We start from the raw sequence: 25630 nt of genomic DNA on the forward strand, positions 1-25630 counted from the left end.
CAGGATAAAAAAATGCTCTATTCAAAAGTATTTTCACAACAGCCTAAATTTAGACCAAAAGCTGAACAAAATCATGGCTAAATTCTTTCCACACCTGAAAATACTTCGGTGTGGTGTGAAGTAGAGTATTCTGACTTACGTGTACTTTCTCTCTAAAAGTTCCTTCAGTAAATGTAACTTATTACTAGCCCTATAAGAATCAGGCAAACTAATCTAAACCTTTAAAAAAGTGAAGACGTGTGAACCTGAGCTTTCTCTGGAGCCTCGGGGAGTCCCAGATCCAGAATGCTGTCTGCACCATTTTCCCTGAGGAGGACACACAGTGTGAAAATGCTGAGACAAGGCAGAGATTTAAAATCATTTCTTTACCACCTAATTTATCATCCTTATGTTTATCAACTTTACAACTTTCAGTTTAAGTCACTAAGCCACAAATCTTTTTGTTCATAAACTCTGGTATAAAAATAAAAATACTCAAAAAATATTTAATATTATTATATTTAGCAAAGAATGAAATTAATCAAGAGCTTTAAAAAACAGATTTCTACTTCTTAGAGACCCACTCCAAAGAATGTGGTTTTTTTAACATGTTCTTGTACCATTTTTCTGACAATGGAGGAGATATTTGAAGTAAGTTAAGTACAAAATTACATTTCTGAGTTTTTTTTCACTCAAATCATTGTGAAACAGGAGCACACAAATGAATGCAGTTAGAAAAAGATCATATTTGTTTGATAGAAAACACTGAGCGGGCCACGAGCTTCCTGCTCCGCTCAGGAATAGGGAGGGGAAGGGGGTGTGGCAGCTACACCGCAAAGGCCCCGCCCACATTTCAGAGATGAATTTCAAATCAACTCTTGCCGCTCTGCAGAAACCTTGTCCTTAAAAACGACTTAAAAAAAAAAAAAAAACTTGCTAAAAACTCACTTTGAAAATAGATCCATAGATGACTGGAGTGGGACTTTGAAGCCATCACTCATTTAGATCGCCAGTTTCAAATTAAAAGCAGATCCGGTAGTTTTAACCTCTTGAGAAGTGAGCTAATATTAGAGCTAACCCTCCGCACACGTAGTCACAAAGCCCACGTTGAAGTACAGTTGTAGTGATTTAGCCCAAAATGTGATGTTCACACACTTTGTGTCCTAAGGTCAGCCAGCTAAGCTAAACATTTACATAAATTCATCCAGAGGTTCATCAGTTTTTTTTTAAAGGTGGGTTAAAGGTCAAGTGTATAAACAGTTACGGCATGCTTAAAAAGGAGGCTTTTGCAAATGTTTTTTTTTCTTTTGTCATCATGACGCTGTAACTACTCAGTAGAAATACTTTTGATTTGTGAACTTAAAAAAGTGCAGAACGTCTGGAATTTTATCGTAGTTCAACCAAACGAAAGGTATTTTTGGAGTGAGAGTCAACATACCTTCCATGCGCGATGAGAAGCTCCATGGCCTCTTCCACTCTGGCTCTGAGAGAGTCCTCACTGGCCAGTAGCAGCAGCAGCTGAGCCGGAGACAGCTCCAGCAGCATGCCGGTAATTTTACTGGCAAACGCCTGAGAAGACAAAAACAATGTCCCCTTGTTTTTGATCAGTTCATTGATTCTCAATAAGTATTTCAATGTGAAGATCAGCACGTGGAATCATAGCTTGTCAAAGCCCTGCCATTCCAAATGCTCATTACCGGCTGCATGGTGTGAACTCTGGGGTACAGCCTTTCCCCCAGAGCCTGTCTGTGTGCTGGAAGAGGGTCGGGCTCATCACTGGGGTTTCCTTCAGACGAAGGCCTGAACGGCCTGGTATCTATAGAGAGTTGCCTCCTGGAGTCCCTGGATCCATCAACAAGTTTGAATTAGCATCGGGGTTTTTCCTTCTGACACCACAGGCGCAGTGCTTACCTGTCTCGGTCCCTCCGCGATCCCGCTCGAAGCCCTCCACTTCTCCTCTCCCTCTCCCTGTCTCGGTTCCTCAGGCGTTGCATGAGGTCTGGTGGAACGAGTCAAACGCAGCAAGTTCATTTGAAGTTGCTCTTTAACCAAAGACATATTTTCAAAAACAGCTGCAACTGTTTTCAACACAAGTGCAACACCAAAACAAAGCAACACAATCACGTTCCACAATGTGCAGTAGTTTCTATGTGTAGTCATACTTGAATTGTAATCGTGATGACACGTACTGCTGGCCTGCATGCCCTTGCTGACACTCTGAACACAGTCCAGGTTGGGTAGCTTGTCGTTGGACAGGAGTGCCAGCGCGATAGCCGTGTAGAAGCTGCGGGCCACGCCGCTGCCCTCTCCGGGCTCGTCTTTGAAGGTGACCTTCACCCGGTGGACGGCCATAGGCGTTGTTGTGCACCGCCTGCCAAAGTGCGCATTGAGCTGACGCATGGTCTGCTGGATTAACTGGTCTCGATCACGGTCCACCTCCAGGGCCAGGTCACGCGACTGCAGGTTCCTCAACTTCTCCATCTCCCGCCGGAACTTGGACTCCTTCACCTCAAAGCCGCCGAGTTCAGTTAGAATCTGACATGGATGAGAACACGACCATCTCCATTTGAATGGGTCAAACGCGTACTGCACCATTTTTGTGTCACACGAACTCCCCAACATGCAGAAATGATTTATAGCAAACTCTGAAGCTAAACTTACAGATCCAGGCTCAGCTCCGACGTCCTCCATGAAGACCCGACCAAACAGCTCCAACGACAGACGCCAGCGGCCCAGTAACATATCGTGAGATATCATCATCCCCATGAAACTACAGTGAGGTCTGGACACACAAAGGAGAACCAACATTATCATGCTGAACACTATTCAGTAAGCTGTGAAGACAGACTGTCAGGAGGATGCAGAGTAGAACAGGATCATCTTCTACATTCCAGCTTGGTGATCGATGCTCACCTGAAGGACGGCAGCGGAGGACCGTCGCTCTCAGTGAGGCCGATCTCAGCGAGCAGGCTGCTCTTCAGCTGGGCTGCGAGGTCATGAGGCGAAGGCCCAGGTTTAGAAGCCTCCAGCTCCTGCTCCCCCAGTGACTGGTTCTCAGCGCTCCTCTGTCTGGTTTCCATGTTCATGACGTTCTTCAGGTTGGCGGAATACGACATTTTGGTAGGGAGGATCTGATGGAGCAGAGTGTTTTGATGTAATGTCATTCGTTTTCTCCTCAGGATGCTGTAAAAACGACTGAAAAGAAACTGAAAATGGAACAAAGACCAGCAGCTTCTGATGTCCTAACTAAAGCCAGTGCACACAAAGCTCTGCCAAAAAGTTCTGTCTTAATTTACACATGTCCTGATTGTTGTGCACAGAGTGCTTATGCCAGCATGTGTGTCCAGTGAAAATGAGTAGTATACCTGGGAGGGGGAGGGTAGAGAGGAGCCCATGTTTACCTCCAGGCAGTTTCTGTCCATGCTTCCATCAGCCAGGCCTTTGGTTGCCATGTAAGAGGACGAATACAAGCCCTGAGAGGGGCGTCCAAACAGGTCCTCCTTTCTGGCATTAGGCTGTGGAAGAAATGTTTGAAATACGTTTCACACCAATGGGAATATTTACATACTATTGAGTCCAGTTAGTGACTGGGGGCTTTGCCTGTCTGCTAAAAAATGACGCTTAAAATGAAAACCGGACTATCCTCACGTAGCTTCCTTTTTTTAGATTTTTGTTTGTGCCATCTTTATTCCTCTGAGAATTTGTGTGCGAGTAGAAAAAGGTAAAGCACAGAGTAGTGAATAAATTTTTGAATTGGGGAATTACAATTTCATACAGTAACTAAGGCAAAGTAGTCAATTACTCTTTAAAAGGTAATTTACCCAACACTGGATATTAATACCGATACAGTCCCAGACAAAAAAATCCAGCAGAAGGTTAAAAAATGAAACAAACATGGAGCAGACTAAAACGGGTTGAGATGTGATTTCTTCTGATCATTATCAAGTGTGGGTATTCTTGAGATTCCAGTCTGAGCAGCAATGCGGCTCCCATGACTCAATCTACAGCATTTCACAAATTCTAACTGGTTGCTAAAAGATTTCAACAAAATTTTTTAGTTTGGATCAAAAAGGTGCTGGTAAAGTTAGCGAAAGCTGTTCTCAAAAGCGCTAACAATGTTCTGCCATCGACCGATGTTTTTCAAATCAGACCTGCAGCAGATGGGGCTGGTCTGCCAGCGGAATGGCCTCTGCCAGAGGGACGTCGAAAGGGTTGGGAGGGATGCAGCCTAAGAAGGTCATGGAGTCAGAGCGGCGGAAGAACGGGTGGTTTTGACCCATCTCAGCTGGAACCGACTCCTCATCCTTGTCCTGCAAGGTTGAACCTAAAAGATCAAAAGGTTTAGTTGACAAAAACACACAAACTATACTCTGTAGCTAACACGGTTACAGATCTACTCATTTCTATGGTATGCAGGGAACTCTGAAGTAAAAGTTTGCTGCCTGTGAGTGAAGAAACTGCAGCATACTTTTCATTCATTTAGTACCTCGCAGCAAATAATCCATGGATGCAGGAAATTAGCTGCACACGCGATACACGAGTGAGACCCCAATCCCTAAAAAAAAATTTTAGGCCGTTCTTTGATTTGATTTCATGTTAAAATGAATCAGCTAAAGTTTCTGCAGAGCGGCAGGAGTTCGTTAGAAAATTCACCAGTTGGCGTGGAGAAAGCCCGCTCCCATTTCCCATCATCCATTTGTTTTCATGCTCTCCCGCTAACTTACAGCCCCTCAACCCCAACCCAACATAAGCGGCACAACAGAAATGGCAGCAATATAGGAGCTGTCCAGCCGTACAATTTAGATCCAGATTCCAGCTCAGACGAGGAAAACAAACGATGTTCGTGGATCATTTCTGGCTCCATTCTGACAGTGGATACATCAGAATGGAGCAGAGCAGGGAGACTTTGGTTTGCAGTAGTAACTTAATGAAACACCTACAAGCTTTTTAACAAAAGCCTTTTTTCATCTGCTTCTGATTCACAATGATTTGAATAAAGAAATATTCAGAAATGCAATTTTAAGCTTAATTTTCTTGATTTATTTATCAAAAAATGCAATGTTTAAAACACAAAAAACAGCATTTTCATCAGAGAGGAATAGTTATTCAAGATGAAGCTTTTTCACTTTAACCACTTAATTTGTTCACTCACACTAATCCTGTTTACCTAGATCTGTATGTGTATCTTGTGGATCCATATTGTTTACATGTCATTTTTATGGATAGTTTATGGATAGTTTATACTTGCAAAGTTTTAATTCCTTCTTCACTTGTGATTCTGTCTCTTTCCTGTTAGTTGTTTTAGATCAAACATGTATGCTGGATGACCAAATGTGTAAATTATAGGTAGTAAATGACTAAATATTAGTTGTCTGCCTTACTTTGATTAGTGTCCTCGTCATTCTCGTGCTCAGAATCCTCATTGTCCAAACCAAGTTCTAAGATTTCTCGGTTTCTGAAATGAAAAGAAGATCGTTTGATTATTCACGTGTTTCTAAACCTGCTCCATACATCGGTTTAATGCGTTTTAGCATGTTGGCCTTTCATTTTACCTCTTTCTATCCATTTGGGGGGTGTCCAGGGTGGTTTGCTGGTTCATAGCCTTAATCCAGTATATCAGAGCCTGGAAAACATAAGCTACGTGTTTCAGCGAGCACACGTCCAAGACAGGAAGCACGTCAGAATGCTCGTCGTTGTGGGAGCGCATCAGTGACAGAGCGTAGTTCAGGAAGTCGCCCCGAGCCGACATCATGCCCTGACGAGCCGTCAGCAGAGTGGCTGCTCTCCTGAAACAACAACACAACAGCTAACTGAACTGTGCTACAGTTAAGTCAGGTTTACTGCTTTTGAAGTTTAAAACGTTTTTAAAACATGCTACCAAATGGTGTAGAAACCGTACCTTCGTCCTTCCAGAGTGCGGAGGCTGGCCTCTTCCCGAGCGGTCATGCGCTCCCGCCGCGCTGAGTGCTGGGAGGCGTGCAGCGGGTGACTGGGGTGACCCGGGTCTCCAGCAGACGACAGGGCTGAACCGTATCTCAGTTGGGCCTCTGTGGAGTCCATGATGGACACCATCCAGTTCCAGGTGGGAATCAGCTTTTCCTCCACGTAGTTCTGATGAAAGCAGAAGGACGCCGCTTCAGTATTAGATAATGCAGGTGAGGAAAAGTGCATCATGAGATTTCCCTTTGCTTAATTAGTGCAACTCATCAAAAAAGTTCAAATCTATCAGTTTTTTCAAATTTAATGTACCGTAGTCATTTGATTACAAAAATTTCAAACAGTGTTCTCTTGCTATCTCATGGTTCACCTTTCACGGTCTCGCTGTTTTGAGGATTATTTTCAGTGGAATTTTGCATTTTTTCTTGTTTTTTTAACAGTACACTGTTCTGCATCCTAATTGTCAATCAATCTCCATGTTGCATCTTCAATACACAATGTGTTAAGTTAGAAAAATCTACATAGATTTCCTATCACGATCAGATCTTTGTTTTCAGTCTATAATCCTGGACTGTTTTTCATACGAAGGTTTGAACTTTGAGAGTTTAAACAAGAAGAAAATTGTGAACATTTTTAATGAGCCTTAAAACATTTACTTGTCAGATTTCCCCTATGGAGGGCTTTTTTTTACCACACAAACCCTGCGATAAACCAGGGAACACTAAACCAAACCAGCTCATAAACGCGTTTAAAGTAGCAGCCATCATATCATTGTTACCTGTAGGTTAACTGCATCCTGGTAGGAGAGTTTTACAGCAGCAGGATACTGAGAATAAACCAGATGGTTGTACTTGGGAATCAAGCTCATCAGGTCTGAAATCTGCCTGATGACGATGCTGTAGGCGCGAGCCAGGCTGCTGGCCGATGTCAGGTAGCTGCTGGAGTTGCTGGCCTCCAAAGCTGCAGCCGCTGCAGCAGCACTGGAGCTGATGGCGCTGGAGCGGCGCAGGTTGGTGGGGTCGATATAAATCAAGCCAGTTGAGCTCGCTGCCAGAAAGAGATTACCGTCAGTTTATTGACTGTGGCCGCAGCAGACGACACGTGGGCTCAAAATGAGGAAAACGGTCTAACCAGCAGGTGCTGAGGAGCTGGAGGGAGCGTTCCCACTGGCCCTTTGGCTGGGGGTGTTCCTAACAGCCCACTGCATGGAGCGAGGAGCCTGGGCCGCGCTGTTGGCGTGCGAAGAGCTGCTGGTTCTCTCCAGAGGCTCATCCAGCAGGAAGGTCTCCTGGTCAACGTCGTCACTCTGACTGCTGCTGCTGTCCGAGTCGCTGGAGTCATTGGACTGAGAGTCATCCTCTGAAAAGAAGGCAGGGACACTGCTGGCGCCTTCAGTGAGGGAGACAAGGATGCAAACAGAGAGACCACGAAGGCAGTTTAATGCTTTAACCTTCACTTCCTCTAATCGATGCTTCAACAGGTTTAGGGTTAGTGAGTCACACGACTGAAGGCCGAGCAACAAGGAGACGACAGTGAAAACATCAACGGTCCGGACCACAGACGCATTCTCTGCTGATGAACCCAAACTCAAGTCAACAAATCCTTTTTTCCAGCTTCAAAATACAACAATACAAAACAAACAGACGAGCCTCCCCATAAAATACATGGCGGGGAAAAACACCATTATTATTAGTAAGACTCTTAACACAACCAGAAGAATTTCAACAAAACACCGCAACCTTTAAGAGAGCAACAAGCAGATTGTTATTTTGGTCAAAAATCAGCAAGACGTGTTAAGAGGGACTGCGTTAGTTTAAAATGAGACGCATGGCAGTGACACGTGAGGAGGGGACCAACTGAAGGAACTCTCAGGAAGAACAAGTGTGTGCACTTTGCAAATTCACTCTGGCCCTGACATCTGTGTATGCATTAAAGTAAAGAGGAGCTCCTACCAAAAATAGGAAATGCCAAGGACACCCTACTGCCTGCAAACGAAATACATCCAGCATTCAGCTACAGACCATTTTGTCGGCTGTATGATTAGCTCTCCTAACACAAACCGAGCTGATTTAGGGTGGAACCTGTTACAGAAGTCTGTTTATTCAAGTGTTGGGGGGCATTTTCAATCGATGTAAAAGCATTTCTCCAGAATATATATATAGAAAAATCATGAGATTTAAGTTAATGTTTCTGCAAAGAAAATAATGGTAAAAAAAAGAATCTTCCATATTAGGTCTTTATGGATGACTATGACCAACCTGCTTCAGAGCCAGCGGTTGCTGCAGTGACAACACTCCTGCGACCGCTGGCGTTATCCTGATTACTGTGGTTACTTTCACTGTCGCTCTCGGTTTCAGCTGCTGCCAGAAGGTCCAGCTCCATGTCACTTCCTACGGGGGGAACCAGAACAACATGTAAACAGGCTTTACACATCAGAGTTCCTTGGTTGACTGCAGGACTGCCATCAGTGGGAGTAGTTACAGAAAACTCACCATCCTCGTCGTGCTCATCATGCTGACCCTCCGCCTCTGCATTTTCCTCTCCCTGCTCTTCCTGGTCGTCATGGTGGTCTTCTTCCCCTGCTACTCCCTCCACAACTTCAACCTGAAGAAAACAACCTGATCATATCGACAAACAGGCAGGTTCATCAGAAGCCGCTCCATGCTTTGGCTCGTGTGGACCACAAGAAGTGGGTTTGGGGGGAAAAAAAGGAATACTATAATTTTTGGAGTATAAGTCACAGTTTTTTGCAGTTTGGCCAGGAGTGAGACTTATATTAGGGTCAACTTGCATGCAATTTTTAAAAAATAAATACGTTCATGTACTCATTATTTTCCCCACTAGGGGGCACTGTAGGTGTTTATCAGTATTTGCTACAGTACCTGAGAAGAAGTGCTGCTCTATTTGATTAGTGAGAGGAGTCCCAAACAGAGTAGAATCTGACTGTTTTACTCCTGAACTTAAAGATCTTTTTTTTTTTTTCATTGAGACAACAATAAAAAGATCCTATAATTTATTTTTGTTTTTATTTTGTCACTCCTCGGACTCTGGACACCAAGTCATCAAACTGGGTGACAGAGAGACGGAAGTACCGCTGAAAGCGGCCGTCATTCAGACGTCACTCCTGCATTGAAAATTGGATACACAGACAACGCTTTAATGTCGAAATGATGCTATAAAGTTTTGGCGGTAGCTCTTCTCACACAGCGACTAAGGAAAGGCAGCGAATTGGGCACATGAGTTGCATTCGGTGTGAATGCAGCATTACGCCGGCCTTGGCAACGTTGTTCAGAAGTATTTTTCTCCCAAAAGGGGACCTATACTCCGGTGTGACTTACACAGGATTTTTTTTCTTCTTTATTATGCTTTTTTTTTTTGACTGCTTATGCTCCAGAGTGACTTGTAGTCTGAAAAAGATGTCAATGAAATCCATGATTTGATTTTTCTTGTGAGTAGTTTGTCACATTTAATTTTTAGTTTTTGTAAGAATCAACGATTTTATTAGTAAGTCCAACTTAGCTCAGTTGATGGGGCTGCAGTACTCAGATACTCTAATATATGCAATCTGCTCCAGAGAAAAGGAGCACAAATGTGATGTTTGTGATGTGTTGAATTGTGATGCTGGAGATCACAGATTGGCGATATTCATAAATATAGTATAATAAAAATACACTTCAATATAATTATGGCTCTGAAATGCAGAAAATGAATGGATTTCAAGCATATACACTAAACAAACCGTGTGTGCTACTGACACTGGAAGTAAATACATTTTCAAGACAAAGTGTCAGTAAAGCTTTTTTATGTTGAAAGTAAAACTATGAAGTCATTTTTATAGATAAAAATAAAATGAGACTAAAGTTCAGTTTACTGAAATAAATTTTGAAAATTGATGTTTTAAATATATTGAATAAAGAATATAATGAGTATTCAAGTTAGAACGTTACTAAAATCTTGTGATGAAACGTCATGTGACGTCACACGCTGGAGAGGCCAGAACCCGTCTGGAAAATGTTCATCTCAAGTTTGAGAGTTTTTTGGTTGTTCCACTAAAGATGAAAAACAAGTTAGTTTACTCATAAAAATCAGTGAGGTTTAGGATTGGTTTCCTGTTGAAGTTAACCAGGCAGAAAATGCAGGAGTCCAGGGGCTTCATGGAGGTGATTACTGGAGTCCGTCACCAGTGTGCACTGAATGACACGCAGCCAAAGGCAAATTTAACTCTGAATAATATTGGGATGCTCCCCACCTCCTCCACATCAGCTGACACGATGTCGTCCTGCTCCTCGTCTCGTCCCCTGACAGGCTGAGACTGGCTGCTGCGTCTGGGCTGAGAGTTTCTGATGATATAGGAGGCAGCGGTTTGGCTAGAGCTGGGGGGGAAAAAACCCTGAGTGATTTCATCCAGAAATGTATATTAATTTTTTCTTTCATTGTAAGAAAACCAAACTTACCTGCTTGATTGGTCGGGTGAGGGTCTCGGTGGAAGCGGTTCCACAGAGAAGAGCTCCTCGCTGCCCTGAACCGCATCGATGCTCGTGCTGGCCAAGGTGAAAGGAGCCGTGGGTCGCGCTATGCCCATGCGGACGGGGACGATGAGAGACTCCGACACGTTACACAGCTCCTCCACAGCGTACGGGAGCAGGGCCTGGAAAACACGCCGGCACTTCCCAATCGGCTGCGGGATGAAGTTGCTAATTTAAGGAACAAAAAAGGGAGACAGAGTTAGTCCCATGAGTCACAAAGTCATTTTAAGCTGCAGCCAGATTTATCAGACACACGGAATTCTGTTTCGTCCTCCTGCCTTATGCCAGCTTGTGGACTGCGAAAAGAAACCGTGTTCTTACTTTTTCTTCTTTGACGATGCCATTTCCACGCTGAGAATGACGAAAACTCGCGCTACGGAGCGCAGGAACCTCCTGGTAACAATCACTGCCTCCTCTCTCCGGCCAGGAGTGTATTTGTTCTGCAGCTCTTTCACCAGGGTCCCCAGCAATGTGTCAATGAACTAATACAGAATCGAGACAATGATTTAAATGCATCCAAAACACCTCAAGAGTTTTCAGAACACTTGACATGGAGAACTGTTTATTCATTATGGAAGATCAATTTTTATAGATGAAAAAAGTGGACTCACTGTGATGTCAGGAGCACATTTGACAATGAGGCAATGTGTGAAACAGTCAAGGCGGATGGTGCCACTTTGTTGATTCAAGTAGACCTGTTCTTCAGGCAGGAGGTGGGCGATTCTACTGCTGGCACTAAGTCTAGGAAACAAGAGACGCATACAGATCACCAAACTGTGTGAAGACGAAGGATCCTGTTTCATTAACTGACAGATGAAAAAAACCTCAAAACATCTCTGGATCAGTTTCCCATGATGCATTGGAAAATGTCACCAAAAACAGCAATGCAGACATGAAACTAAGACAGTCAAACAATGACTAGAGGAACACTGCAGGACCAAAATCTTTTTATGGATACTCAAGTTTCATGTGCAGAGCTTTTTCCTTTCACAGAATTATTTTGAGAATTATAACTTCTGTGCCCATATGTTCTGTATTTACTGCACAAAATATTCAAACTTCCTGAAAATACTCCTGCCGACAACAACATTTCTACTTTCCTCAGAAACTTACGGGTCTTTGTTTTCCTGAGAACCAAACATGATCATTGATTTGAGGGCATTCCAGTCCTGCAGAACCCTCTCCAGAGCAAGTTGAGCAAAGCGAGGCGGTTCGAGGTCATGGTCAGGCATATCAGAATCTGCAGAAACGTTCAAAAAATAAGAAGAGGACAGATCATGTAAAAGGGCCTGTTCATAGAATCTGTGTGATCTGAACAAAGTGAAGAAGAAGAAACCTTCAGCGTTGGCAGCTTTGCGGTTCCTGTCTTCTCTGATGCGTGGTGGTCTGTACTGACAGTGCTCAACACTTTGTCTGGCCACAGTCTGGACCAGGAACAGTAATATATGCTCCCCCCTGGAGGAGGAAACCAGTCGGACTGATGATCCATGCTTTACATGCTTAAGTTAAGAAACGCTCACTGGAAATGACAAGCCCCGAATAAAGCCGATGCTTTCATGCTGAAATGAATTTGGAAGTGAAGAAGTCTCACCTGCTGTTTGGAGTTGTGACCAGGTTCGTCGTCGTGAGCAACCTGTACAGCAAATCCAAGCGAGCGGCCTTCTGTCCAGCAATTAGTGTTTTACATTTACATTTCTCCCAACAGTCACAGTAGGCTGTAGGTGAGGTCCTTTTCAACCTTACGAGAAGGTAAATAAAATATTTAGGACAAAACAATTTATAGCCTGCTGATGGAGACTAAAGGCAGCTATAAATAAGACAGAACAGGGGCAACGACAAATCTAGGACTCACTTGCAGTCATGTCCTTTGTGGCACACTCTTGCACACTCCGTGCAGCAGCAGAGGGACTCCAGCAGGCCACACGTTCGACACTCAAATATGTCCTGAATACAAAATCGGGGTCAAGGAAAATGTCAGTGGGTCAGTTTCAGTGGAAAACGGCACAAATTAAAAATGCAAGACTTTGTGGAGCTAAAAGACGAGGAGCGACCTGGTTAATGTGCTCGGCTCCAGTCCAAGTGAAACTGCAGGTGTCGTTGCAGCAGAGAACGTACAGTGGAGAATCATCTGGGTTGGTACCCGATGGGCAGATCATTTCCATGAACACAGAATCGGCCCCGTCCTTATCTCCAATGGCCGGGTCACCCACTGTGACGTGTGGAGGAGAGAGTCAAACAAGGCGGAAACACCAGACCGATGATGAAGAAAAACCAACGTCCTTTACATCAGTGGTCCCCAACCTCCAGGCCGAAAAGAAAAAGTTCCTTTTTTGGATGATGGAGGACTTGTGTAAAGAAAAATAAGCTCAAAAGTACATTTCTGAGTATTTCTCTATTCAAATCATTGATAAATCAGTAACAGAAAAAAAAAAGTTCATTTGTGACGTAGAAAATATGCTGGGCAGGCCTTAAGATCCCCGCTCCACTCCGCCTTTTTTAGTATTTATCCGTCACACCTGACAAGTTGGCCGAGGCTGAAGGCTGCTCTGTCTGATTTCAATGGTTCCTGCATTAAATCTAGTGAACAAATCAAGCTTAAAGCAGATGTTGACAATTTACAGAGGATCAACTTTACCCTCAAAAGTAAATGGAAACAAGGAAGTTTAAAAAAAAAAACATAGTTCCCACTTCTGCGTCGTTCAGACCGGTCCGGGAAAATATCGTCCGACATTAAACCGATTCGTGGCCTGAAAAAGGTTGGAGACCACTGAGCTAGCTGCTAGAAACAGGGCAGAAAAGTGCATCACAAACATCCACTGGTATGCATACTGCATACCAGTGGATGTTCACAGGTTCACAGCCATGAGCTCACCTTTGGCTATTTTCTGTGCCGCCTCCAGCACCGTGATAGCTGCAGGATAGGCTCTCCCGCTAACAGCCAACATGAACGGAGTCATTCCTCTGGCATCCCTGTCAAACGGTAGAAAAAGCACATCAGAGGCACTGCTAGCTGGCTGTGAGCTGGGCTGCTGCCTGAGCTCCACTGAGGAGGTGGCAGACAGTAGGGTGTTAGCCAAGCTAACCCTGATAAGAGATAACACACACACACCACACCATGGAGACCCAGAGAGGCTCCTTCAGCCAAACATTCATTTCTCCCCTTAGACTGTACAACACTTCACAGGAATAAACTCACCACTCCACAGTGTTTTGCACATTTTTTTTTATCATTCTATGCTTTTTTTTTCACTAAATCCCCAATCTTATTCACTGCTCTCCTTCTTTTCCTGTAACTTCCCATCTTTCTGTTTCTAATGAAGAACAGAACTGTACTTTGCAGAGAGCAGCTCCTGCAGATGTGGCCTCAGAACAACACTGTCGCACATCAGCTTCAGGATGAGGTGGGCATTGGCCTTCCTGTCTTTGGACTCCACCACAGACTGCTCAGTTGATGGTCCTGGACAGACAACAAAAGCAGTTCAAAACCCAAACGGCAAAAACATGCAGCTTTTTTCATAAGGAATGAAATGAAGTTTTCAGTTTTCTTTGACTACTTTCTAGCTAGAAACATCCCGTACCTGCTATGGTGGAGGTGCTGGGCCCCTGGCTGGTTCCAGTGGAGGCCGTGGTGAGTGAGCCAACAGCAGGAGCCAGAATGAAGTCAATGTCACCGTCTGTTGAACAGAAAACAGGACGGTCGTTACCAAAACCGTCACCGTGATCTGAAACTATCAAGGTAAAACCCACACACCGGGGTCCATGGGTGGAGGGTCAGGGACCCAGCTTGGTGGAGCAATGGGTGGGGAGACAGGGTCCTGATGGTCACTGGATGACGGACCAGACTCATGGCGGCCGAGACCTGCCGCCCTCAGAGACCGCCGCATCATCTCCCTCAGTCGAAGCCTGTTTTCAAAATGACGCCTCTTTTTAGTTTTCTTCTATGAATCAAGCTGATGCACAGAAATACATCTTCCATCTTCACTCGACAGCACACGACTTGTTTACGTACCCTCTGCTGCTGGAGGAACCCGTCCTGTTTCCAGAGCTATTGCTCGAGACCACAGAGATGGCGTTGGCGATGGCTTCTACAGCAGACAGACGCTCCGCAAAAGTGTTTCTTTCAGACCTTTCAGCTTCTGAAAAACAATTTGATGACTCAGAACTCCAGTTGAACGAGAAAAGGAAACAACTGCATCACATCTTCTGCAGTAGATTCACCTCTTAAGACCCGGAATCCTGATTGACATGCCTTTGTTTTAATTTCTCTTTGAAAGAGCCCCAGTTGAGCAGAGTTAACTACTGTGGTAATATAACCCCAAATGGTCTGAAGAGGTTCAACATTCAAGTATTTACCTTCCTCTTCTTTGGTCTCCTTGTTACTAACAGGGAAACAGACAGAGACAGCAGCATGGAGGATGTTACGGTTCCCATCACAGCGGTGGCCCAGAAGTGCCTCCAGGGCTTGGCCCCCCTGATCCAAGAGGACGGCCTGCTCAAGGTTGACCAAGTACTGCCGACAAGCTTCGTAGTCGCACCGCAGCACATGCTGCATCAGGGTCTGCTTCTGAAAAGATTAAACCAGCAATCACAATTACAAACTCGTTCTTCGTCACAGAAAAGACTGAATCTGGTCTTTTACCTCAACTGCCATGATAATAACAGCAGCCTTTTTCTTTATGGTGGAGTTAGATGGCAGATTGGCCAAGGAGTGAACCCCCATTCCCAGACAGCTAATGGGAGGGAGGTCCAACCAGTCAGGATCTCGAATTCCACCCATGCAATCTTTAGCCATGGGATAAATCGTGCCATTTCCGTCCCGAAGAACAATGGGAGACTCCTAAGAAGAAAATGAAGCAAACATTTACGCTAACTCGCACCGCTTTTAGGTAAACATCGTGTTTGACTGTTAGAAATGAAGAACTGTTAACCTGTCCTGCAGTGGAGATGGCCACATTGCGCTCACTTTGTCCCAGGAAGGCGAGATTGCTGGTGGGAAAGTTATTCTCCTGCTCTGCTTTGCCTGTAGCCAGGTCAAAGATGCAGTACCTCACCCAGTTACCGGTTTTCAGCACAGCATGGACTCCTGACAGACGGGGACATGAGACAATCCAACACTGATCTCCAATCAGCCCAAACATGTATTAGGGATACACAGTAGTTTAGTTCATAGCTGTGTTGGCAGATAACGGCATAAAAAGTTGAATCAACAAATATGAAATATTGTGCCCATAATGGAGCTTTGCGTTGACCACACAGTCATGATGACCATGAAGGGATCAGCGCCTGTGAAGCAGAGTTGTGATCATCTGTCAGTTTATCAATGTTTTTGCTAAACTGCAGTGAACTTTGAACCTAAAATGGATTAAACTTCAGCTCATTGGAACTGAACTTCCTTCTTAGGATTTTGTAAACCCTGGTTTGGTATTTTCAGGTGTTTTGACTTGATGGTTTAAATGTTGGACATCTGTATCCACCATCTCGTTTTGCGACAGGAGGAATGTCAGATATTGGCAGAACTCAAAAAAATCAACCATCAGTATATGAGGTTCACAGAAACAAACCCATAGAAAAGACTCACCTTTTGAGTCGACATTTACAGCCAGGATCTCAGCCTTTTCTGGGATGCACAGCTTTTTAGGTGTTCGCTGGAAACAATCTGGAACTTTAGGAGTTCCACCTGTTTTGACCACCTGTGAGGTGAAGGAGATGACAATCATGAGAGTATCGGGTCAAAGTCAGCAATCTGGGATGCCGACAAGCAGCTGTAGGCTCCATAGAATTACCTGGAGCTCATCTATTCTGAGAAGCCTGCAGTCCTGCAACAATGATGACGGGTCTGAGTCAGGGGGAGCAGTTGTATTCTGGTTGTTCATGCTGCTGGACGTCCCAGGAAACTTAACGGCAACATATGCACCGTCCACCTTGAGCACCTGCATATCATTGAAGGTAAAAACAGTTTTAGACCCACTCAGATCATCTATTGAACAAGTGTTCCCATTGGTCTTGTATTGTAAAAAAAAAAAAAAAGTTGTTTTATAGGATACTGCAGAGCGGCAGGAGCTCATTAGACATTCACCTCCGAGTTGTAGGTGAGTATTATGGGAGCTACCTAGCCCGTTTCATAATAAATGCAATAAAGAAATACTCAGAAATGCAGTTTTAAGCTTAATTTACTCAACATGATGAGAAAACTACCACAAGAACATGGTAAAATCAGCCACAACACTGTTTTAAATCGAACTGGGTGTTTCATCAGAAAGGCAGACCACATCATCCAAAGATCTCACCACAACCAAAACAATCAGTGCACTTGTGCACAGTGGACCAATTCCTGCTGCCGTCGTGTCATTGCTCAGTAAGCTTTACAAAGAAACATTTCAAATCTTCTCATTTATTCACCAGTAAAATGTTTGTTCACCTGATGAAATCTACCTCTAGTCTAAAAGTGACATTCACGAGGAAAAGAGAAAAATTCTCTCCAATTGATTCAAACCAAACAATAAACTGTTTCTAGTAGCATAAACTCAAGTCATGTAATGCGAAGCAGCCTCTACCAGCTTTGGGGAGAAAACATAAATGCTCTGGGTGCATCATATAACCTCAGACCACTTCTGATTATATTTGGTTTGTTGGTGAAATTTGTGCTAAAACATTTTTTATTTTTTTTTAAACAGGTTGTCTCTCACATCACTGAGCTGTACGGCAGAGCAGAGCGGCCTTCTTTCAGCATGCAGAGGTCCTCATCGGAGAACTGATCTACTAAACTCCTACTGCCCTTGTCCCATCGTTTTCCTACAGTCAGGCAGTCAGTATCCCCTTCAATTCAAGGCACTTATCGTTTGCCTTTTTGAAAACAAAATTTTGATTCTGATGCATCTTCTGGCCGGAACAGACTACAGAGACTGAGATTATTTGCCTAACTTTATTCCTCTGAGCACTTTTTGTGTGAGCCCGAAAAAAAGAATCTTGAGAACAGTCCTTGAGCTTTAAATTTATTATTCTTCTATTTTTTTTTTTACTATAATAATAATAATAATGGATTGGATTTATCTGCGCTTTTCAAGACACTCAAAGCGCTTACAATGTGTCCATTATTCATTCATACTTGGTGATGGTAAACTACTGTTGTAGCCACAGCTGCCCTGGGGCAGACTGACAGAGGCGTGGCTGCCAGTTCGCCCCTCTGACCATCACCGGGACATTCATGCACATTCACACACCAGTGGAGCCACACTGGAGGCAAGGAGGGTGAAGTGTCTTGCCCAAGGATACAACAACATTTTTGGTTGGTGGGAGCGGGGATCGAACCGCCAACCCTTCGGTCATTGGACGACCCGCTTAACCACCTAAGCCACTGTCGCCACAGTCTGAAATGTCTGTTTTATCTAAAAAAAAAAAAATTTATTTCTTTTTTTTTTAATTGCATTTGTTTTTTTCCAATACTATCCATGACATGTGCTGCTGACCTTTTGGCTAGATCACCCTTTAAAAAGATATCCTTATCTCAACAGGACCATATCTGGTTAAATGACATGAAAACTAAAAACTACAATATAAACCTGTTTTTTAATGAATAAATAAAGTAAAGTGCATCCAACTGTACGTTGTTCCATCTTAAAATCGGCAAAAAGGTCCAAAAATATTAACTTCTACTGCAAATTTTAAATTGTCACTTAACAAGCCAATTTAGACTAAAAAGCTCCAGAAACGAGCCCCTAAACCTCAAAGTAAGGGATCAATTCAGTCCATGCCAGTTGAAGTTCCACCCACCTTCCCCACAGGAACATTTTTGACGTCCTCCACGAAGACCACCTCCCTGAGGGGCCACTGCTCCTCGTTTACCTTCTCTTCCTCTTTGGGAGCTGGAGTGGAGCGTCTTCGCTCTGCAAACAGAACACTGTGTCAGCTCTACACTATTTGATCTTTGTCATCAAAACAGGGTATTTTTATCCACGTCTGTATTGAAGTTTGGTGTTCTGGTAAGATTCTGCTGCCTTAGCAAGAACAAAGATCTACTTCCAGCATCAATGAGAGTGTTGCTACTAAAAGGATCAAACTACTTCTACCTGGAGCTGTAAAATAACGAGCTGATCAAATGATAGAGAACTTGAAGGTGGACAAAGGACCATTATTACTTGGCAAATGCTGCTAATACATCAAATATATCAGAGTATTTGCTGTGAGAAAAGGAAAACAGAGAAGGAGTTACTGATCACAGCCTGTGCTCCATCTGCTTCAAAGTCAGAGCACTAATGAGAGTCCAAAGTGAGGAAGGAACTGGGTCTGTGCCTGGGAGACTAGACAGTTCAGAACTGCTGAGAGGGAGGAGCAACGTACTGTAGGGCAGAGAGGCGCTGCTAGCAATAGAAGATGTATCACTGCAGGTAGAAGCCGGGGAGGGGGGAGGACCCATCTCAGTCTTCACCAGTTCGGGTTTGCTTTCCATCCTGCAGGGATGGAGACACAAGCAATTCAGCCGCCTGTTTTCAATGTTGCAAAGCTCGCGCTGGATGCTACAGATAAACAGAATTCACAGCTGAATGCCAGATAGAAAACGACTGACTTGATTTCCTGGGTCTTGGTAGTTTTCTCCATATTCTTGAGGCTCTCTGGTGAGCGCAGCTGGAACCTGCAGCTGTCATTCATGTTCCAGACAGACTCCAGCAGAACACCCACTTTGGGAATTCCAGCGCTGACAGAAAAGGCCACTGCACCAGCGTGGTACAGGGGGTTGTTCCTCAAGCACACCTGCAGAAAGAAATTAATGAAATCAATACATTTATTCTCCCAGTAAATTGAAGTTTTTCTATGCATATTAAAAATTCAAACTAGTGAAACTGTTTTTCTTTTACCTGTGTTCCCACTGTAATGTTGGGTATTGAAGAAATGCCAGCACTGGACTTTGGCTTCTTGTTCTTGGCTCTTGCCTTTTCAAGCATCTTCTTCCTTTGACTAAAAGGCACAACACCCCTGTAGAAAAGACGCTCCACATTAAAATACTGATCAAGGAATTACTCGGACTAGTCCATTTAAAAAATTTAAAAGAGGGCTAACACAGAATACCATTTCTAATATTTGGCAAAAGCATTTGACAATCCCCTGGGCTCTGTCAGCTGGCTTAAGCCTTGTGCACACATACCAGAGTGATAAATGAATACCCACCCCACTCCGGTTTCAGATAAAACCTTAACACGCACGACTTTTTGGACACGAACCTTCATTGAAAGCTGTTTAGTGCTGTCTGCATTTGCCAAAACCAAATCCATCAATTCTGCACAACACTCTTCCTCCTTTTCTCCTCAACATAAATAAGCAGTTGTGCTCGTAAAGACAGGCAAACGTAAATGAACAAAAACCAACAGCACATCTAACTGCATTCATCCTTGATCTGCCATCAAAAAAGGTCTCATGTGACTCTAACACATCATTTCTCAAGTGCTTTGACGTCTGGGTGCAAAAAAAATAAAACCTCAGTTTCTCTCATGAACTGTATAAGAAAACTGGACTGAGCGAGCGCAACGCCACCCACAGAAAACGACTTACTCCTGACTCCAACTAAATGAAGTCAACTTTTTTCAGAATATGGATGGTGCCATGTTCAGACGACGTCTGTAGCAACCACTATGGCTAATCAGAAGTGAGCTTGTTGGAAGGCCACACCCCTACCACTTGAAAATGGACTCAGCAGAATCTGTCAATCAAAAGTTTCGAATGTTCAGTGTGAGCCCTCAGACAGTTATTGAGGGATCTGATTGGTCAGTTTATAACTTTAATAAAATTATCATGAAAAAGAGCGTGTTAATATTATCAAGAACATGTTAGAAAGGCATCAGAGCAAGAATGGTTATTCTGACCAATAGAATGACTGTTTATTTCTCTATAGACGTCTATGGCGTTTTGGCTTCTTTCAGCCAGCAGGTACTTCCTGTTTGGAACACCAGCGGAGAGGGATCGTTCAGTCCAGTTCTCACATAGTTTTGCAAAATCCTCACTTTAGCCTGAGTTTTGGGAAATTATTGGGTTTTTAGACATACAGTACTTTTTAAGAGGATGCAGTGAAATACATAATAGTCTTTGAGAAGGCCTCATTAGCTGCATTTCCATGACACATATGCACAAAGATTTATTGAAATTCTAGAAATGTTGGAGAAAAAGGAAAACAATTTCGCAATTATATTGTTACTATTAAATCATAATTATGTGACTAAACACAAACCGACTGACGCAATAAGTCATTCAAAAACATGGCAATGGACGTGAACAATGCTATGATTTACAGCAGATACATTCAGATTTCTGCCATGGTACTACCGCTCATCATCATCTATCAAAGGAGACGTCAGCATCTTATTCAGGCCATAGATCGGCGAGCTGCACTTTTACAAAATAATTCAATTTCAATCCGCCTCAAAAACCACCTCCTCCAATAATAAATGAGAGTTTCCATTGGGCACATTTATTATCGCAAACCCAATCAGCACAATTTCATTGTCAATGAAAACACAGCTGGTGACAAATGTCATCCACCTTCTCCTGGAAGTGTTCTGACAACAACTCTACAGATGAGCCCCCTACCAACAACTCTACAGATGAGCCCCCTACCAACAACTCTACAGATGAGCCCCCTACCAACAACTCTACAGATGAGCCCCCTACCAACAACTCTACAGATGAGCCCCCTACCAACAACTCTACAGATGAGCCCCCTACCAACAACTCTACAGATGAGCCCCCTACCAACAACTCTACAGATGAGCCCCCTACCAACAACTCTACAGATGAGCCCCCTACCAACAACTCTACAGATGAGCCCCCAACCAACACCTCTACGGATGAGCCCCCTACCAACAACTCTACAGATTAGCCCCCTACGAACAACTCTACAGATGAGCCCCCTACCAACAACTCTACAGATGAGCCCCTACCAACAACTCTACAGATGAGCCCCCTACCAACAACTCTACAGATGAGCCCCTACCAACAACTCTACAGATGAGCCCCCTACCAACAACTCTACGGATGAGCCCCCTACCAACAACTTTACAGATGAGCCCCCTACCAACAACTCTACAGATGAGCCCCCTACCAACAACTCTACAGATGAGCCCCCAACCAACACCTCTACGGATGAGCCCCCTACCAACAACTCTACAGATGAGCCCCCTACCAACAACTCTACGGATGAGCCCCCTACCAACACATGTACAGATGAGCCCCTACCAACAACTCTACAGATGAGCCCCCTACCAACAACTCTACAGATGAGCCCCCTACCAAAAGGCCCCACTTCAAGGGGCTTAAGAACAATGACTTCAGGATACAAAAACTGTCTCCCCAAGAAAAACATACATGTTTACTTTTAGCATTATGAAACATAGATTTAGAAGACACTTTCACATAACTTATAAAGCAGTGGTCCCCAACCCAGACTGGTACCAAGACAACTGTACAGCCAGATCACCAGATTAGCAGACCCTTGGCTAACTTGGAGTAAATAAACTGGATTCAGACTCTTACCACCAGTAGAGGCTGTTCTCCAGCTGTGCACATGTGTAGAGAGAGCAGCAGTGCAGTGAAACCATGCGTTCTCCCTGTAGTTCAGGAAAAGCCTGAGCGCTGTGCTCCAGCTTAGAAGCCACGGTGCTCAACGTCTCATCCACCCAGGTGGCAACCTTCACAACAAACCAAAACATCAGCTGATGAAAAGTCCCATCATGTCAAAGGGTTGAGGTTCTTTCTTCAAAAAGAGCCATTTACCTTGTTGGTCTCCGTGGCTACAGTGGCTCTGATGCTGTTAGCAGACAGTAAAGTGATCCTTTCGTTGGTCAGGCCCAGGAAAGATGCACGAGGGTGATGATTGGAAGGGTTCTAAGGTAACAAGAGAGCAAGGAATGAATTAGACACAAAAGTGAGACAAAAAGACGCGAGAAAAAATGTTACATTCAGGCTAAGTCAGAAAGTTCCTTGCGGTTAAATTCCCCACCTGAGGATTTCTGTAGGGTTCAGGCTCGCTCCACTTCCACTGGTAGAGCTCCCCTTTGGTGCTCACAGCTACCAGCTCGGAGAACATGGCTCCAATGCTCACAAACTTCACACCATCCTGGAATGGAAATCAAACAGAGAAAGATAAGACCATAAGCAGCAGAACAGACCCAGTCTCTGCCATCTTTGAATAAGATGCATATTGTTGAGCTTTAAAGCAACCATAGTAGTTTTTGTACTCGTACCTTGTCAGGCCACCACTGAAGCTCCTCCCCCAGCGAGACGGGACTCTGAACTGGGATGCTCTTCTTGTCGAGGCTGGGCTCCCCTTCGCGGCTGGTGGAACCTCGTTCTGTGTCAAATGAGGCTCCATCAAGCCACCGGCGTTCACGTAACCTCAATACAGACTCGCGCTCACGCAACAGCTCTGAGTCGCGCTCTAGGGGGAGAAGGAGAACTGGTATGCAATAAGGTCACACCAGTGGGATAGAAATAAGCCACTCTCTGGGAAAGACCCGTCAACATCGTTTTAAGAATAATCAATCCACTGCATTACTGAAGATTGAGCGGAAGACTCAGGAACAGAGGGTGAGTCACTTAGCACACTCATTTGTTAAAAAGGGAAAGTAGAAGAGGAAGAAGACAGAGAGACAAAGCATGCATATGGGCTGCAGGTGGGCTATTTAGGTTTGTATAAGAAACTGCCTGATGGGGTCCTTTACAAGAGAGTTAAGCCTAGCGGGCCTTTCTCAGAGAGCTCACAGTGTTTACGTTGGCATGCAGCACACAACACCAAACACTTTTAGGACAAACGCGCAAATTCAGAGAAATTATTTTACCCAACAATCAGCTCCTGCCAACAGTTTACCTAACACCTGAATTTTACACCTCAAACTGTTCTTTATCAACGCACAGTAAAAGCATCCATTAGAGATAATATTCTGAGAAGTAGTTGGAAACTGTGCGTTATTTTCAGAAAACCACAGAGGGGGCCTTAAGATCCATTCTTTTAGTTGGAGTTGTCTGTTTAAGCCAGTTTCACAACAGAAAAAAGGCACCACCATTGCCACCAAAGCCTCTGTAACGCCTCTGTTGCATTAGTAAGGTGAGCTGTCAGCTTACCTCTAGAGGATCCCAGTCGGGAGAGTGAGGAACGCCGAAAAGAGGGGTAACCAAAGTAGCTGATGTCCTCGGAGAACATGGCGTCTGCGTCGATGATGACACTGGGATGGGCTGAGTGAATGTCTGCATCTAATAGGGACATCAAGTCCTCTGCAAGGGGCGCAGATACAACACATGCAGACGTTCAGACAGATCCAAAAACAAACATTGTCATCTGCTGACTAGAAAACCACAATTTATCAGCCGTTCAAACCCGTTACGGTCTCTTCTAAATACCAGTCTGTTTCAGAGTAGCATTTCCCTTACCACCAGGGAGGTAGGATTCACTAGCTGTGTCATCTCCATCATCTCCATCTTCATCATCACGACTCAGCAGATTGTTGACAGCGAGGTTTACATCCAGGTTTGTCCTCTGGAGCTCCCTGATGATCACACTCCTAGATTTTCCCTGCAGGACCACCTGGGCCTGGGTGACAAATCAATGACACACAACGGTTAAAAACCTTTTCAGTGACTGGCTGTTGTCATCAAATATGCACTTACTACTGGGGTGAAAGATGTTTTAAGGACAAACACCCGTGTAGGGAGTACCTGTGTAATGAGCTCCTCAGGGATGACTGATGCTGGGATGACTGGCTGCGGCTGGCTGCCCAACAGGCCCGAACCACGGTCTCTTCCGGTACGGATCACCCTGGTCTGGCGACGGGAATCACGAGCCGCCGTCGACGACCTGCCTGACGTGCCGCCACCGCCTCCGCCTCCGCTGCTGCCTCCTCCTCCACTGCTGCCGCCTCCAGCTCCACCTCCTCCCGCTCCTCCTCCACTGCCACTTCCTCCACTGCCTCCATTTACCCCAGAGCTCCAGCGACTCCTGTCACAGCGGGAAGCCATGGTCAGAGGCAGCAGCCAAAACCACACACCCACCAGCAGAACAGATGGAGACTTTCACATCTGGCCTCATCTGGATTCAGCATTTGAGACGGCGGGATCATGTTTTCACAATCAGATGGTTTCTCATTAGCAGGTTTTCAACAAAATGACATGCAGGCCTTTGAATGTTATTAACCTGTATTAAGAAAATGAGGATATAATACAATAAACCATGGCAACAGAAAAAACTGCTACAATGACCACATATTTTTGAAGAATACAAGTCAAAAGGTTGTGACTATCGGCAAAAAAAGACAAAGATATTTAAGAACATTTTACTGATAGGAAACACTTAACACAAGAAAGATTAGGACATTTACTATAATGTTATCATATTTGGACAAATAAAAGCACTCAAAAGGGTGGGGTGCATCAAACCATACAGGAATATGACCCCTGACCCTCAGCTGCAGCAGCATTGGTCCCATACACTGACCATTCACAGGACTTTCTGCCCGTCAGTCCTGTCAGAACTTACCCAAGGGTGTTGCCTGCCAGTCTGCCCAGTGTGTCAGAACCAGACAGGAACCAGGGCGGATCACTGGTCCTGCCTGCTCTGGAGCTCCTTCCTGTCCCTGAACCACTGCTCAACTTTGAACTGGAAACAAAAACGGGAGATCAGTTACAAACCTACAAATGTCCCAAATGGACTACAAATTCTATAGCTTTAAATCTGCAGAAGCTTAATCTAACTACGCCCCGTGTATTTTAGAAGCTCCTTTGTGAATTATTTGTTCATTTTTGATCAGTATAACTTTGCAAAACAGGGGTTTTATTGTGGAGACTAGCATGGCAACACCATTGGGAATCAGAATTGGCTGCAACTCGTTCCTCCTTCAAGACTTTACTTTTTGTAAAGGTTCTTGACTTTTGGGGAATGCAACTGCTTTCTCCCGTTTCAAAGTGTCAAAATCTGGTTTGTTCTGAGTTGAAGCAGATGTCTGCTCATAAACTTTAAACATGGATTCTACAAGATAAAGGCTTAATGTGTCATTTTCTGTGCTAAAATTCAAAGAGGATTAATGTAGCAACGACAAAGTAAACAGAAAAATCTGAGGTTTATCCTACAGTGAGGGACAATTGAAGGGAGAAATGATTTAGATGAACGCACAAAAAGCAGATTTAAATGACATTCATCTGACCAGGAACTCAGG

The 25630-nt window shown here is 44.2% G+C and overlaps 1 protein-coding gene across 10 annotated transcripts in view; it reads right to left on the reverse strand.

Annotated features, from left to right (window-relative positions):
* Positions 1–25630, reverse strand: part of ubr5 (ubiquitin protein ligase E3 component n-recognin 5) — a 43680-nt gene that overhangs the window by 11243 nt on the left and 6807 nt on the right. Inside the window, exons 5-52 of one of the 10 annotated variants that reach the window (XM_023964132.1) lie at positions 24955–25074; positions 24138–24417; positions 23853–24012; positions 23547–23696; positions 22670–22863; positions 22426–22542; positions 22200–22310; positions 21960–22114; positions 19295–19412; positions 19006–19190; positions 18780–18889; positions 18213–18325; positions 16226–16372; positions 16021–16132; positions 15371–15525; positions 15082–15279; positions 14796–15006; positions 14452–14578; positions 14194–14345; positions 14021–14116; positions 13776–13899; positions 13315–13412; positions 12494–12651; positions 12295–12386; positions 12034–12180; positions 11779–11897; positions 11556–11682; positions 11054–11183; positions 10764–10924; positions 10371–10610; positions 10166–10289; positions 8409–8520; positions 8175–8306; positions 7869–7901; positions 7048–7305; positions 6695–6963; positions 5879–6090; positions 5532–5765; positions 5361–5434; positions 4131–4303; positions 3345–3494; positions 2893–3110; positions 2641–2761; positions 2142–2514; positions 1891–1978; positions 1677–1821; positions 1418–1548; positions 246–306 (exon numbers count right to left, since the gene is read on the reverse strand). In XM_023964132.1, coding sequence (XP_023819900.1) covers positions 246–306; positions 1418–1548; positions 1677–1821; positions 1891–1978; positions 2142–2514; positions 2641–2761; positions 2893–3110; positions 3345–3494; positions 4131–4303; positions 5361–5434; positions 5532–5765; positions 5879–6090; positions 6695–6963; positions 7048–7305; positions 7869–7901; positions 8175–8306; positions 8409–8520; positions 10166–10289; positions 10371–10610; positions 10764–10924; positions 11054–11183; positions 11556–11682; positions 11779–11897; positions 12034–12180; positions 12295–12386; positions 12494–12651; positions 13315–13412; positions 13776–13899; positions 14021–14116; positions 14194–14345; positions 14452–14578; positions 14796–15006; positions 15082–15279; positions 15371–15525; positions 16021–16132; positions 16226–16372; positions 18213–18325; positions 18780–18889; positions 19006–19190; positions 19295–19412; positions 21960–22114; positions 22200–22310; positions 22426–22542; positions 22670–22863; positions 23547–23696; positions 23853–24012; positions 24138–24417; positions 24955–25074 — 7315 coding nt within the window. Of the gene's footprint in view, positions 1–245; positions 307–1417; positions 1549–1676; positions 1822–1890; positions 1979–2141; positions 2515–2640; positions 2762–2892; positions 3111–3344; positions 3495–4130; positions 4304–5360; positions 5435–5531; positions 5766–5878; positions 6091–6694; positions 6964–7047; positions 7306–7868; positions 7902–8174; positions 8307–8408; positions 8521–10165; positions 10290–10370; positions 10611–10763; positions 10925–11053; positions 11184–11555; positions 11683–11778; positions 11898–12033; positions 12181–12294; positions 12387–12493; positions 12652–13314; positions 13413–13775; positions 13900–14020; positions 14117–14193; positions 14346–14451; positions 14579–14795; positions 15007–15081; positions 15280–15370; positions 15526–16020; positions 16133–16225; positions 16373–18212; positions 18326–18779; positions 18890–19005; positions 19191–19294; positions 19413–21959; positions 22115–22199; positions 22311–22425; positions 22543–22669; positions 22882–23546; positions 23697–23852; positions 24013–24137; positions 24418–24954; positions 25075–25630 lie in introns of all 10 variants that reach the window. The other 9 variants (XM_023964136.1, XM_023964134.1, XM_023964137.1 and 6 more) reach the window with 9 other exon arrangements.

Source organism: Oryzias latipes, chromosome 16 (assembly GCF_002234675.1).
Source record: "Oryzias latipes chromosome 16, ASM223467v1".
Lineage (NCBI taxonomy): Eukaryota > Metazoa > Chordata > Actinopteri > Beloniformes > Adrianichthyidae > Oryzias > Oryzias latipes.